The sequence below is a fragment of the Lepisosteus platostomus genome, chromosome 6 (genome assembly GCF_059453375.1).
Source record: "Lepisosteus platostomus isolate fLepPlt1 chromosome 6, fLepPlt1.hap1, whole genome shotgun sequence".
In the NCBI taxonomy this organism is placed as follows: domain Eukaryota; kingdom Metazoa; phylum Chordata; class Actinopteri; order Semionotiformes; family Lepisosteidae; genus Lepisosteus; species Lepisosteus platostomus.
Genome location: NC_142616.1, coordinates 63,514,560 through 63,530,758, shown reverse-complemented (window position 1 = coordinate 63,530,758; position 16,199 = coordinate 63,514,560). Strand labels below are relative to the sequence as shown.

At 38.5% G+C, this 16,199-nt stretch overlaps 1 protein-coding gene across 2 annotated transcripts in view; it reads left to right on the top strand.

The window, feature by feature from the left end:
• Positions 1-2,149: 2,149 nt before the first annotated feature.
• vgll4b (vestigial-like family member 4b) overlaps positions 2,150-16,199 on the top strand; it is a 48,759-nt gene continuing 34,709 nt past the window's right edge. Inside the window, exons 1-2 of one of the 2 annotated variants that reach the window (XM_088636837.1) lie at positions 2,150-2,359; positions 3,631-3,707. In XM_088636837.1, coding sequence (XP_088492963.1) covers positions 3,644-3,707 — 64 coding nt within the window. In that variant the 5' untranslated portion in view covers positions 2,150-2,359; positions 3,631-3,643. Of the gene's footprint in view, positions 2,363-3,630; positions 3,708-16,199 lie in introns of both variants that reach the window. The other variant, XM_088636836.1, reaches the window with a different exon arrangement.

Sequence of the window (16,199 nt, the reverse complement as noted above, 5' to 3'; positions counted from 1 at the left end):
GGACAATTAACCATATGTGGAATTTGTCTGTTTATGAGATAGGCAAGAGCAATACTAAAGTACCTGGATGTCTAAAACATGCTAAAACTACAAAAAAGGACAAACACATAACATTATCCAGTATGATTATATGCAGATTGTGCCAAACCATGGAGGAGCTTACAGTTTTAACATTACTGCCTTTTTCCTGACAACATAGCATCATTGTGGCTTCACCAGCCATGGCAATATTTGCTTCCATTGTGTTTCAGAATATGTTCACCCAATGACCTACTGCATTATGCTGGTTTTCGAATAAATGTGCAAGTGAAACTATTTGGCATTCCTCCTGATATTTCAAGAGGAATAGGCTTTTCTTGGGCAGCCTTATGTGCTAAGAAGTTTCTAAAATAATTTCACTTTATTCCCATAGCTCAGAAGTCCAATATTACAAAGTCACATTAGTCGACATGAATTCAATAAAAGATGTTTAGGATTGCTGTTCAACACCGAAAAGAAGCAAACGCCAAGATCGTTAAAGCAGGTGGTAAGTTCGGGGAAAGGAGCTACTTGGGGACGAATTGGAAAGGCAGGCAGCTGGCAAGCACCAATTCAGGTCAAGGAAAGGCAGCTTGGAATGTTCCCCATGCTTCCTGTGAAATCAGGCCTTCCAAAGTGAAAATAAAGTTTTACAGGCTCTGCTTGTTGTAAGATTATTTAAAATGCATCTGGCATTTAAGCTTTCAATGATGTTGATTTGACAGCCGTTCCTACCATTCAGTATTCTAAGTGTAACGAATCAGTTACATGTTGAAAAAATATGGCAAGCATGTGCCTTGTCTTATGTAATCTTTAATACTCTAGGTGCTTATACCTAACAAAGGCAATTGTTTCCCTAAATCTGCGCAGTAAATTATGTAGATTTGGATTGGAGAATTTAAGACAGCTCTGTTGCCTCAAACTGAAGGTTTAAGGAGCAGTTGGAATGAGCTCAAATTAAAATCCTACCTTGCTGGTATGAATTACATTTTTGAAAACAGTATAAACTGGGTAGGTGTTTTACAATCTTAAAATCTCTTAATTTGTGATGGTTCAACAATATTAAAAGTTTAGGTTATAACATATCACTCTATTGATTTTTTTTGCCAATATTCAAAGAGCTAAATCTTAGTGTTTCAAGTAACTAACCTTTTAATTACATTAGTTTATACTGATTGTTAACTAATTAGAAATATCTGAGGATGGCCAAATTGCAAAAGACCTGAGTGGACTATGGCCAGGACACCAGGGATAGAAAAGGCTGCTCTTTCTACTTTAAAATACAGAATTGCCACGATTAACTATGATCTTTAAACAACAACAACATACAGTACAGTACATGTACATACATAAAGAAGGAAAAGCACTGAGTGAATAGTAGAACATCGGAAAACATCTTAAGACATTTGCTAAAAGTAATGTATAGTAACTACTGTTTATTCTGTATATTTGCTTAGCTTCTGTTGTTTTATGGCTTCAAGTATGGTATGTGCTACTGCTTTGGCTATAAATGAATAAATGGGTTTATCAGTTGTTATTTCATTACTTTGATACACAACACCACATTACGTGTTTTAGTGAAATTAATGAATGTTCCAATATTTCTGATAGCATTACGCACACAAAGTGTTTTTTTTTTACAGATCGGAACTGTGAAGCTATCGTTTACTTGCATAAATACTACTTTTGTAGATTACTCGATGTAGATGACATCAAAGCGTTGCTTTCTGGCTCTGTTCCGTATTGATTTACTTTCTCTGCTTTGTATCATCCCACATAACAGGTTACAGGAGTAAAACTGGATGCAATTATTAAAAAAAAAGATTCAATCCTGCAGAACGGAGTGAAAGAGGGTGCCGTAGAGCTAAGCGTTTTAATTTCAATGAGTTGCTTTCGTCCACACATAGTGATACACAGCAGTTGCGTTTAGGACCAAGAGGAATCCTGCACCCCATCAAACACCGAAGCACGCTTGTTGTTGTTGGAATATGAGACTGCAACTTCCTTATTGTCCTGTACCTGCTGCTGGCGAGGATGTGATGTAACGCGTGCGATTATCATAATTTATGCTGATCTCACTTCGGAGAGTTTAGCCAATAAGAATTCTTCACTTTCACCACCTGCTAGGAAGAGAATTCCATCATTCCTCACATTCTTCCTCTTGTGTAGTTCCCTGCGAGGTCCTAAATCAGAACAAGCTCTTTTGCCTTTGTTTCAGCTCTCGGATACTTCATCTTCATAGGCATTCTCCGTGACCCGAGACTGGATCTGGAGTTGAGTTCCAGTAACAGCAAAACCCTCTGCATTTCAACCCTCAGGACTCCAAAAGTGGCACTACAAGGTGGTATGTACCTATGTATTACGATGGCAACAGGCATGTACATGGAGGAGAACAGTGGTAGGAATGCTGATCGCCAACAGGGGATGAGGAAACATTGAAGACTACTTCAGTGATCGGAGCAAGCTTCGCGCACGCTGAAGTGGTCTTAAAAAGTGGTTGATGAATGTGTGTCCAAGTTGTATTGTGAAGTGTAGCGTGTAACGTGTAACGTGTTTGCGCTACGTTCAAGAAGCCGTTGAGGATGCACAGAAAACTTACGTAAAGCTCTGAACGCTACAGTATGTGCAGTATTTGTCAAAGCGCTGCACGCATAAAACATGCGATTAACTTCAAAACGTAGCGTGTTTCTTGGTATGCGAACGTCATTATGAGCGCGGTGCATTTCTTACGTTTCACAAAACGAGAGCATGAAGTGTTGAGGGAAACGCAGCGTGCAAGTCGGCAGATGCGTTCTTTGTAACCATTCGACAATTTTGCAATCCTGTGTCATTTTCTTAGAAAATTTGACGTGCTGATACGGCTCATGGATTTAAAGTTCTGACTCCCTCTATGGAGAAATGTTTGAGAAAATAACAAAAGGCTGAATCATTTCAAGTCCCTTTAAAAATAAATGCTTGAATGCCGTATAGAACTACGTCTGAAGATATGCTAACATTTGTCTAATGACGATCATTTCTTGAGATGTATACAAAACGTCTTGGGAATGCTAATTGAATACACTTTCCTCTCAAGAATCATTTAAAAGATGCCTTATACTCTGAATTGTCTGTATTTTATAGTTGCTTATTTTAAAAAAGGGCTGGGTTAACTGCCACTGTTTTAATGGTCGTTTTTCTTTCAATAAGTATAGGATAAGTGGTATCCTTGGAATGTAGAAGTGTAGGACGCACACATGAGACTTCGCTGTAGCAATGCTCTCTATCCTAAGATTTAAACTACGGTGCTTCACTTTCATTCATCATTTATTATGTGTTATTGTAGACGTAAACAAGGAGCTTGGGGCCAATGAACTGTAACTGAAACTACGAGTACGTTTTTTTCCAGTTAAATTTCTTTTTTGCACAGTGCAGTTATAAAGATGCATTATACAAAAGATTTTGACTTTGAAAGGCAGCACGATGCGTCACCGTGAATCGTTGTTCTGTTACTATGTTTCTGCCTTGTTTTGGATACTTGACATTTCTTGATAAAATGAAGCCAAAGTCTCTTCCTTTCATAATCCCTCAACAACACAGTTGGCAACACTTTGTAATATTTTATTTTACTTGTAGGATCTTGCCAAGAATGGAAACTCCTTTGGATGTTTTGTCAAGAGCAGCGTCTTTAGTACACGCAGATGATGAGAAACGTAAGTTGAGAATCTATTTAAGACGTCGAAATGGTCTCTTGGGGATGTATACTTAATATAGTTATTTGAATGTGCATCTACAAGCAAATGATAAATTAATACTAGATTTATTTATGAGCACTTTTCAAACTACTGGAACTGACTAAAATAGGCTTAGGCTTAATCATTTCATGTTTCTTCACATCCTGTTGTTTAAGGAAAACTTGAGTCAAAAAGCATTTTAAGATAACTTGTGGTGCTGGCTGTATTACTGCAGTCACAATTCAAATTAAATACGCTTGAAAGCTGAACCTAAAGTGTTGTAATTGGTGTATTTGGAAATGAAACATGTTAATGCTCAAATTAAAATTGATTGTATTTAAGTCATTTAGTTTTTCTTCCATAAATGTTAAAGACATGTGCCTCTGGTTACCTGTCATTTGTAAATGCAAGTTTCAAAATGTGATCAAGGATGCTGTGCCAACAATATTGAGGGAATTAGGGGAATAAGATACCCTAAGAGAAACAGGAAAATGTAGGTGGCTTGGTGGCTTAATTGAGACTTATCCAATTAATTAATGAAATAGGGTGTAATATGATATTACGTGCAAATGATACATTTTTATTTTCTGTTTGGAAAGGTGGAATATATGAAGAAACATGCATAGTCAAAAACTGTAAAGTGTACAGTGTTTCTTCCATTTGCACACTGAGTCAATTTATTTATATTTACATTTATTTATATTATATTTATATTTATATTACTTATTATATTGCTTAATAAGGGCACCTATTTAGTCAGTGTGAGGGCTTACTTTCACTAATGTGAGTTTGATTATAGAGCAGTATTCTTTTACAACAACATGGGGATTGTCAGTGTGAAATAGCTAAATCCCTACTCAAATTATTGCAGGTAGAAAATAATGATGATCTTGTGGGACACCTGCAAAAGCAGCAAATAACCTTCTGGCAACTGAACAATCACTTGAGTGTTTTGTTAAGATGTCACTCGACATAATGATAGCAAAACATTTTGTTAACCTGAGATTTCATCCAGTATGGCGAGAAAATTGCATTGTTTTGTTCTGAATTTGAGAGCTCATTACCCGTCGTGAGTACTGTTTCCGGATTACATGGTAAGTCCACAGTTTGGACATTGTTAATCATCTGATGGCAGCAGAGTGGAGCTGAGGACTAGTAACTGGAAAACTGTGCTTTATATAATGATCAAATGTTAGTGGCTTTGGATAAAAACAGCAGCCAAGTATATTTCACTGGCACAGTTGCATGCTGGTTGGCACAGCTGCCTTACAGCTCCACGGTCCAGGTTAAGGGTTCATTTCCAGTCTTTGTGGTGCTTTCATGTTTTTACCTTGGGTGTGTGGGATTAGTCCAGGGACTGTAGTTTCCTTTCACCCGCAAAGACATGCAAGTTAAGTTTGTTTGGGTACTCTAAAATGCCCAGTTTGGAGTGGGTGTTTTCGAAGGGGAATTCATGGAAAAATAGAAGGAAAGGAGCTTGATGGCTGAGTGGCCTTCTGTCGTTTGTGACTGTTTTGATGTTTTTAGCTATCTTGTCTCTTCGGGGGAATTTCTGTCATTCAGAGGACAGCTCAGGTGGTAGTCGCTGTGTGCTTGTTTTAATCCACAGGGAAATGTGGCAGGAAACATCCTATAATTAGCTTAGCTCTGCTGGCTGCCTTTAAAAGGGCAAGACTTTGATTAATGCCTTGATTTCCTTCAAGCTGGTATTTTGGTAGATACTCCTTCATTTAGAAAATTAAAAAAAAACGTTATTACAGGTAATGCATGACGAAAATTCCTGGGGAGAACATTTAAAATAAAATTGCTACATCTGAAAAGTTGGAGAAAAAAATCTTGAGTTTTTAGGATTTTTAGGATTTAGGATTTCCAGCTGGAGGAGCTGATATAGTCATCCACACACATATCTTAGCATGAGCTTAACAATATTCAGGCTGATTACTCTAGAGGGATTATTCCTGCTAAGGTAAGGAGGATATTTGCAATTTCAATATTTGTTGCTATCATTTTGACAGTTGTCAAATGGAACTATGATGGACATATTTTGTCTGCATAGTGGTTTTTTTTATCCGTGTTACTTACTGTATCTCTGTTTTGTGCAATCCAAAGAGACACTACAACAGATTGCTGCTGTAGACATTTTCCGCAAGTGCTTGTAAAGGTGTAGGCTTTCTATTCTGTCTATTGTTCAAACATGGCAAATTCTTGCTTGGATTAGGACAAACAAACTTGCTCAGCAGGCAGTTTTCTTACTTGGCCAGTTTGACGTGAAGTTGTTTATGATTTCTTTATAAAAATAACTGAATTACAGATTTTCACTGCTGATTTAGTAGAAGTACTTATGTGTGCTTTTTAATCAGATTATTTGGATTACTCTTATGGAGCTGAGTGTAAAGCAACTCTGAATGTCCTTTATAATTGACTTGAAATGAAGAAACCGGTCAGGACATGATAGCTACCATATGAAGTATTATACTATGATTCAACAAGTTATGTAACTCTAAGGACTTCTTGCAAAATGCTCCAAGCAAAATAATAGGTAAATATGATTTTTAAACCTCCTTTGTAAAAATAACTAGATCCTAGACTGAGATATTTTAAATCATTCCCTCCATTTAAAAGAAGAAATAAAATAGCGTGGAATTTTAATGTATACTGTGTGAACTAGTTTTTTCAAAACCCCTTGTTTTTCCCCCATCCTCTATTTCATTATGAATAGAACAGATGTCATGGTGTTGTATTTTTACAAAGCATTATGCACAAGCAGTGTACAACAGATCTGTGTCCATAATAGTAAATTAGCACTGCTAACCCAGAAGCACTGCTGTTCTGTTTCTATTGATGACAAACCTTTGGAATGCATACCCCTATACTGTGAAGAGTAAATATAGAAATATAGAAATATCTATTCAAAATAAGGCCTTTCTTTGCTGAAACAACCTACTGTATGCAGCCAGTTTAAGAAAGAGAAATATATACAATGCTTTCTATAATAAGGAATGCATTAGAGCTCTATCCTAGCAAGAGGTTTTTCATTTCTGAAACTTGCTCATTGGAAAAGTCTGTTTGCTTTGGCTTTGCCACTGGTTTTGTAATTTCAACACACAGAACAGAGCTGGATGCTGACCTTTACTGCTCAATGATTTTCCTGTGAAAGATTCCCCCCCCCGTGGCATTTATTCAGTACAGTACCAAACACACACGTTCCCTTCCACTGCAATGCTTTTGTCTATACAACCTGTGGCCAGTTGTGGTTAATGGGCAGAGTGGTGTTGGTGTCTAAAGTGTTTGCACAATGTGTGCTGCTGTCCTTCTTGGCGAGCATGTTCTTATTTTTTAGGTTTTGCGCTGTGTCGCAGTTGACCAGAAGCCTCCACGTGTTTCTTTCTCCAAACATCTGAAACTTTGACTGGTTACGCCACAGCGGCCTATCGTTTTGGATGGGCACGTTTGAAAAAGGCTGTAGACCAGCAAGTAAATATTTCACACCTGCACCTTGCACTGAATAGAGTTCTTCTAAACTCTGCTTCTTCCTGGGAATAAAGCATTCGGCTGTTACACAGAGTGGTTGCTCCAGATGTCACATGCTTTTCATATGCAAATGGCTGCCTTGAAAGCAATTTGCCAAGCAAATTTTATCAGTTCATTACAAAGCCACTCAATCTGTAGGTATAAAAGACTGAGGCAGAGTGGCGCTTCGAACTGATGAACATGGGGTTGAAAGGCAGCGTTTTTGTTTTGGTGAAATGAATAGTCTTAGTAAAAGTCAGGGGATGAATGAACAAATTCATCCTTCTTATCCAAAGTTTTGCTGGCTGTATGAATTCTTAGATTTTGTTCTCTCTTGTGCTATATATTTGATCTTTTTCAAATGAATTGTAGTAAAAGGTAAATGGCTGAATTTGAAAACAAACCCTACATTCCGTATAGGAATGGTTTACATTTTACTGGACTGGATGTAACGCGGATATGAAGCCTGCTCTTCATTAATGTGGTGCAATTATATAAGATTTCATAGAGAAGCTACTCCTTTGTTCCATGCTGTTCTTTTGAGCTGTTTTTTGTGTGTTGGGGAGGTTAGGCACAAAGCTCTGCTCCTCTTATTGTGTTTGCTTATCAGCTACTTTCAAGGTCTCTAACCCTCACAGGGAAGAAAAATGCAATAAAATGATGTCATTGCTGACCAATGGGCTGGCAGCTGTAGTAGCAATCAATGCAGCTCCTGGCTGTGGATCCTGAAAGTCTGCCTTTTGCTTCTCAAAGTTCCTGCATCTGACAGAGTTTGCTATTAAGGGGGCAGTGAGGTGACACCTCCTGTTTTGAGGGTGCTAGGACTGGTTCAAAACAGGGCAAAGGCCAGTTCTTGCAGGGTTTTTAGCCTAGGAGAAAACACAACAAGCGCACTAAAGAAATTGAACAATGTCAAATGGCTGTCAGGGCATACCCACGTGTAGAGGAACACAATTCAAAATGAACATGTTTTCAAATGAGATTTTATTTAGCAAACATTGCCTTTACATTGGAATCAGTCTTTAAAAGCAAGCCAGTTTAGCACAGTATCTAAGGTAAAAAGTACTGGTTTCTTTTGTTTCCTACCACTGAATGTAAAATTTGTGTAAAATCTTGCAAAACATTGCTGTTGTAGTAAAATGTTCTGTGCAGGTTTAAGGACACTCTGAGTGTGGGAGTTGTTTGTAAGAAGGAGTGAGGGAGGGATGGGGGTCAGAAAGCGATCGGATCTGAATGGCGCATGTGAAAAAGTGGTGCCGAACCAAAAACACGTGGAACAGGACCGCATAGTAATTGCAGAAGGCAACTGAGAGGCGAGGTGATCCATTGAACCAAAAATATCATGAGGCTGTCTGGAAAACCACCTGCTACAGGTGGTGTTGAGTACAGGTGCCCAGGATTAAGAGTGAGAGAAAAGAAAAGGCCAAAGAGAGCTGCGAAGATTGTCAGCCCGTTGATTCAAAGAGTGGGAAAAAGAACGAGGGTTGAGGGCACAGCCAGCACTTGGTAAGCACAGCTGTGGTAAAGGTGAGACAGGGACTAAGAGTGTTTATTTAGTCCACAAGAAGGTTGACGGTTTCTTTACTTTCAGTAAGTGGAGAAATGAATTTGTTGTGAAGTAACTAAAAAGTTAGAGGCTAATTCAGGATGTAGAGTTATGGAAGGTGAACAGCAGATTAGGATATCAGGCTGCTACCCAGAGAAGAGATGGTGAGTTTCAGAATACATACAATAAAAGAAAATATACACTCTGTTTCGTGTGAGCCGTTACCTGTTTTACAGGATTCATTAAACTGCCTGCATGCTTATATTATGTTCTACCACTCTGTATATTACTCGGGCCTTTTAAAAGGGTATGTATATGTCATTGTTCCAGATCTACAAGTACCATCCTGTACTGAATCTGTAGAAACTTACATTCCACTCCTCTAATAAAATAAAAATAATCATCTCCTACCCCCAATGATAACTAGGTGTATCCTGTCTTTGGAAAAGGAGTCTTGTGTATGGTATTTAAGAGGGTGTCTCTCTCTTTTTACTTTCAGAGGTGAAAATACAGAGCATCGTAAATTAAACCATTTTGTACTCTTGCACCTCAAACTATAAACCGCTGTCAAGCCAGATCTGTTTGTGAAAGTAGTTCCCATTAAAAGGTTCTTGACTGTGTCATCTTTAACTGGAATTTTGTGAATGGGTTTTGGAAAACAAGGTTTTGCCTGATCAAGTGGAATGAATATGTTATTTTGTTTCTGTTATGTCTCAAAACAGATATTATATGTTATTATATTATATGTTTCAAAACCGATTATCATCAGAAATACACAGACCTCATGCTGTTGCCTTTCCCTTTGCAAGCGCAACAGAGCTAAAAAGAGCTATCAGCGTGACAGCATGGACCTGCTTCCAGAAGGCAGTGAGAGTAATGACTTCCCAGTAGTACTCCAAGCTGGTTTGTAGTGATGTGTGAGTGCTCTGCACTTGCTTTCATCAGTGCCCGCTCCTTTAAGAATCTAGTTAATATTTAAGTCTAACATCCAGCATAGGTAGAAAGGACTGGCATAATAATAATAATAATTGCTTACATTTATATAGTGCTTTTCTGGACACTCCACTCAAAGCACTTTACAGGTAATGGGGACTTCCCCCCACCACCACCAATGTGCAGCATCCACCTTGATGATGCGACGGCAGCCATAGTGCGACAGAACTCTCATCACACATCAGCTCTCAGTGGGGAGGAAAGCAGAGTAAGGAAACCAATTCATAGATGGGGATTATTAGGAGGCCATGATTGGTAAGGGCCAATGGGAAATTTGGCCAGGACGCCAAATAACTTGTACAGGCTGATGATCTAGGCCATGCTATACTGTACTTTAACATCTAATAATTTCTCGCAACTTAAATTTAACGTTTTGTACTGTACAGTACATTACAAGTGTTGTATCATTCTCTAATACAATAGATTACTGCTTTTATAATCCATTATATGCACCTTTCCCCTTCAGCCAAGATAAGAGTTAATTTGCATTGGCCCGTGTGACGCCTTCTTTCCCTTGACCTCCATTAGTATCTTCTTTGTAACAGCTTGGTTTGATATGAATATTTAAAATATATCCTATATAATAATCTTGTGAAAGCTAAAGGCGTACAATGACAAAAGCTGCATTATTTCAGATTTTCCAGAACTATTGTGCTTATTTGCATATTAACGTTGTCTGCTTTCAATTGTAAAAGCCGACCTAAGATGCAAACTACGGTAACTGCGGGCTGCAGCGGGCCAGTCATCCTGGACAAACAGCGTGGCAATAACAAATTAAAAACGCATTTTCCTCAGAAAATTCTGCTGCACAAAAGTCCTTTCTGATTCAGTACCCTGGACGTTTGATATTCCTGACAGCTCCTTTCTTGTGTTACAGGTGATGACTAGTCTTATTTCCTGTCACGCTCTGGGGAGATAAATAACCAGTGACTCCTATCCAATGACATGTTAAGTTTGAGTGGGCCAGCATTGCCTCAATGGAACAGATAAAAACAGAACAGTCTTGGGGCTTTGTGTTTTAATTCCCCCACTTGATATAAATCTGGGGGCACTGCTGTACACAAAGTGCTGGAGGAGCCATTCTGTACAAGTGCAGTCTGTGAAGGGCCTTCATGGCACAGATGATCACGATCTTGCATATTTTTAGACAATTGCAGCTGTTGGAGATGGGAAGAGATTTTGAATATAAGAGGACGAAAGAAGAATAACTATGGAATAATTCCCTTTTCAGTTAGTATACTAAGAAATAAAGCCCTTTTGCTGATAGGTAGCCCTTCCACTTCTGCCGGATGGTTCTGAACAAAACAGAAAAAGATGCAGCTGTTTGCTATTACCGGTAGCAAATACCACTGTGTACAGTATATGCTTTCTTGCCATTAACTTAAAGCAGCTTGCAGAGAAGTTTAATTTTAATCTTTTTTTTTTAAATAAAGGCCTAATGTGCAAGGAGAAAAAAAAGTGATTTAGCTTTGATTTTATTTTTTCTCAAATTGATTTCAAAATGTTCAATTCCATAAGTATATTTCATAATCGTATCGTTTTAATATACAGTCGGATGAAAAAGACAGTACACCCTCTTTCAGTTCAATGCTTTTACATATCAGGGCATAAATAACAATCGTCTGGTCCTCGACAACTTCTATAATTAGACAAATCTATCCTCAGATAACAGACGACACATCACAGATTTCAACATGTCATCATTTATTCAACAAAAAGTAAGCCAAAATGCAGAAACCATGTGGGAAACGTACACCCTTACTGCTTCCATAGGGATTAAGAAGGTAGTTAGCAGCCAGTTTTGGTTAAAACTGACAAGGGTTAAAATAAAGCTATAGATTTGTCTGTTCGCTTGACCCAGGTAGGGCAGATCTTTAGTGTTCTTTAACAAGGTGGCTACAAGTTCGAGCAGTTTTGTCTTAAACTTCAGTTTCCTTCCTGTGGTGGTACTGTAGCTAAAGCCACTAGTAACTCGTAATGGTGAGTTGCAACAGAATAAGAGCATTGTGTTGGTGGAAAGATTTCTCTTGAAAGCTGACATTTTGGGGGTTTCATCATTAGTCATTAGTGAAAAAAAACGATTCGAGCTCATATCAACATTATTTATTATCGGCACTTTTTAAAAAATATATATATAATCTAAAAAAAAATAAGTGTAGCACGAGAAGCTGCTGATTGACCTTGTGAAAGCCCATTCCAAACTGAGAACTGCCTGCTTTCATGTGGGCGAGACCTGCCTTCACCCGAGTCTCTGAGCTACGAGTGCTTTCAGCGGTGTGCATCTCCATTCCTCCCCCGGCACTTGGCACATAATTGAATTTCTTGTCAAAACCAAGGCAGCAGGCATGTCTGCTTGCCTCATGCCTCCAGCACCAAGATATAGCTTGATGTTCCAGCCTGGAAAGAGTGCGTTCATGTCAGAATGAAGAGTGAAACAGCTGGGCATAAACCAAAACCACCCTTGATACAGACAAGACATACGTGCTTTGTCTTACCTCAGTCCTGAGTGTTTTGATAAACGTACAGGTAATATTAAATGTGTGTAGGAATGGAAAATTGACTTCAGATTCTTTTATGGATGCTGTCTTGCAGTAGAGAATGCTAGAAATACATGAAAATAAAAGAACAGTTACACATGAGAGGAGATTGTTTGACACATCTCGCTTAATTAGCTGCAAGTAGGTAATCTTGTGGCGATTTCCTGTGGTGTAAATTTGCCTCTGTAGCTTGTTCTAGATCCCACACAAGTCTTTGTGTAAAGACGTACATTAACAAAATTTCCTAATAAAAATAGGGTTGAGTCTATGCTTTACATTTTCTCACTGGTGTATCAAAATACCCCTGAACAAAATGCTCTTAATCAGGCAATTATGCTAATTTAATTAGGCAAAATGTCTACTCTTGAAATCTTTTCCAGGTAAGTTCAATAAAGGAATCCCAGTACTCCATAGTTTTGTATGCTGACTGAAACAAAACATTCCTTAGTACAATTTTGCACAATATAAGGCATCCTTTTTGGTATTAAGTGAAAAAGATAACCTACTTCTGGCTTTGCCTTAGGCTATGACATACAGACAAGTTTATTACTCATTTAACATCTGAATTCTGCTTATACAGATAATGTTAGAAGTAGACGTTATGTATAATTTAGAGGTAAACCACAATGATGATGGTGAAAGCTCCAAAAAGTGTTTTTACCAAAGTGTCACCTCCAAAACAATTTCTCTGGTATTTGGGCATCACCAGTGAATATCTTAAAGCTATAATATATAGGTACCACAAAAATGGTAGTAAACAATACATTGAACAGTATTTCACTACCTCCAGTAGTAGCTTTTAAGTGAGAATGGAGACCTTTTTATCAACAAAGTTGCGAATGCCAAAGAGTTCAATTTTGTAGTGTTCTTTGGCTAAGAACTGATTAAACAAAAATAAACCCACTTTATTAAATCTCCATGTCTGTGTGCATTAAAATACTGTGTGTACAGTATATACAGTATACAGTCACTTTAAATGGTGCAGAAACATCTGAAATGTGTACTGTGAAACTTCAAAGACGTAAAAGGTTTTGCAAATTGTTGGGGTGATGATGGAATTTCTCCCTACCACTCCTTTGTGTAGGCTAAACCAACATGAAATCTACCTAAATGGCTTACATATGCAAACAAACTTCCCGAAAACACTTCCAAAACCAACAAAATAAAGTTAACTACAGTTGCATCTGATTATACAGATAATGAAAAGATGCAAATGAGAATGCATTTGCATTTTAACGATGGAAAAAATCTACGCTTGCTGAATGGGCAGTTGGAAACCAAAACTTAGACGTGTTTTGCATCAGAGGATCAGAGGATCTTTTGAAGTCCGGTGATGCTCTACCTACTGTACCTGGGTCTCACTGCAAGTGACAGAGGAATAAAACATTTACCCCATGAGAATTTCTCCAGTCCTCTTCTGTCCCTTGTTCTTTATCTTCAGTTTCTTTCCACCTGTTGTCTGTCTAATCCAGATTTTCTTTCCCGGGTACATTTCTTAACTGGTCTGGTCTGTCAGTTTTTCCAGCCATCAAGATTAATTCGTTAAGTGAAAACACTGCTCTTTTACCTTTTTTTGACTTTGTATCATTTTGGTACTCCAGTATTCAGAGGAATCAAACCTTTTCCTACACATTCCCATGCGCTGGGAAGTTGTTGTACTGCATTTATTTTCAACTTGGAGTTCCTGACTGGCCTGACCAATAAAGGGGCTTTGCTTCAAGAACAGGTTGCGCTCTATAGCCTGTTGTAAGTTCAAGCCGGAGTCATGTCACCGATTGTCGCGTGGAGACCCCATGTGGTAAAACGTAAGTGGCAGAGCTCTGCCAGAGGAGGGGCATGGATTAGTGAGCCTGGATTCTGCTGGCTCTGGGTGAAATTGCACCTGTGGCTTCCTGTGAACCCGCAGGTTTGTAGTGACATGTGTGAGTGACAGACTGCTCCTCCAATCAGTGCGAGCCCTCCTGTGGGGGCACTGTGGTGCTTGCAGCATGTCAAACCACGAATGGGCTTAAAGGGTGGGCGGGTCGGATGAGCTTTAAATAAAACAATAATTACAGATTGCAAATTGGGTGGCTTTCAAAAATAGGGACAATTTAAAATCCAATCTCTTTGCATCCATTCCTATAAGATCTCTTTTTATTCTGACTTCTAAATTTGTTACCATTCCATAGATCTCCTGGAAGACATGCTTTTAGGGAATCTCAGCCTAATATCACTTTGTAGTTCCAAAGTCTGGAAGAAAGGGTTTAAGATGAATATGGTAATGCGGCACAGTTTCCATACCAAGCATCCAAGCATCCACCCAGTTTATCGAGACAATGATTTCACACAACATCCTAACAGACAGAACATCTGTAAGGCAGCAAATGAGCGGATGCTGTCTGGTCTTATTTGATCTTTCAGTTTGTTTTTGATTCATTGACTTTATTGATCAATGAAAGATTTTAGACAATCTTCAGGACTTTATTCACTCTTACTTAGTGCATCCCTAAGACTCAACAATAATAGTTGTTTTAGACTTCAAAGTATATTTTAAGGCAGGCCAGATTTTATTTTTCTCTGGATACTTCGTTATTCTCTCACAAAGAGATTTTTACAATGGAAGATGCTGTCTTCAAAGTCTGATCTCCCACTGTCACCTCCCAAAAAGAGTTCCTTAGTGCATGTGTGTTCATAGGATTTTTAAACATTTTATTTATCTTGTCTGTCTTGACCGCTGCATTAAGGCAGATAGGGTAATGATTATTAGTGATCCTACTTGGACAGATCAATGCTCTGTTAGGGTAAAAATAAGCAACTGAGTGATCAGACAGTTGGACATGTAAAGTGAAAGGAAATACCTTGTTGAAACAAATGTTTTCGATAATTGAATGAGGTTTATAAATTGAGGGATGGGTGTATTGATGTCTGAATCTGATATGAGCAGAGTAAGGCGATACTTCTCTGTGTGCAAGAGCACTGAGAAGGAAACGTAAGGGTTAATAAGCATAACTGGTTTTATTTGTTTTTATTTGGAGGAGGAACAGTATTGGCAAGTTATCATTCCCTGGGTGCTTGCAGTAAGATACATGAAAAAACTGCTTATCTGCTTTCTCCCCAGGCTATTATGACAAGCCCTAGCCAGAGCTGGAACAATGGTTTTTGGCACTCTGTCAAAAAGACTTGATCCTTTCATGTAGCACAATAATAATTATTGTGCTGCAAAAATATGAGTAATAGTTGCTGTTCCTTCTTTGATCTTCGTAGGTTGGCCAGTGACACTTAGCATGAAATAAAGGGACGTGTCTGAGCTGCTGAAGTATTAATGTAATTATTGTTAAATACTGTATATGAACCATTCATCATAAAAAAAGCTGTTTTCCCTCAGAAAAAGTACATGAGGGAATACACCACTGGGGTAAAAAGAGTCACCTCCTCCTCTTGTTGATTTCTGTTGTGTGTGGTTTCTGAGAGCACAAGAGCAGCAGCTTCGATAAAACAAAATATATTTTTTCCACACATCTGTCTGATGGCATTGTTTTGCCTGCTTGGTTTAGAGGTCTTGGGTTTCATGTGTTTTTGTAGTGCTGCCGTTGATCATCCTCTGCCAAAAGAAACATGTTCTGGCATACTGATTTGTCCTTGCCTGGGCGACCTCTGCTTTTACTGACAGGACTAGTAAATCTTTAGTAATAGCTGATCCAAAGTTCATAAAGGACTTGGATGCTGAGCAGGAGCATAGAGTGACTTATATCTTGGATAGGCTGGAGTGTTAGGCTCCTTGCCCTCATTCTCCCCTTTTCTGGGGCTCGCATAAATCTTTGAGCAACGAATGGGGTAGGTTAAATCATATTGTGTGCTCCGTTCTGAAGGTGATACCAGCATGCAGTGCTCAAAAAAAAGAGG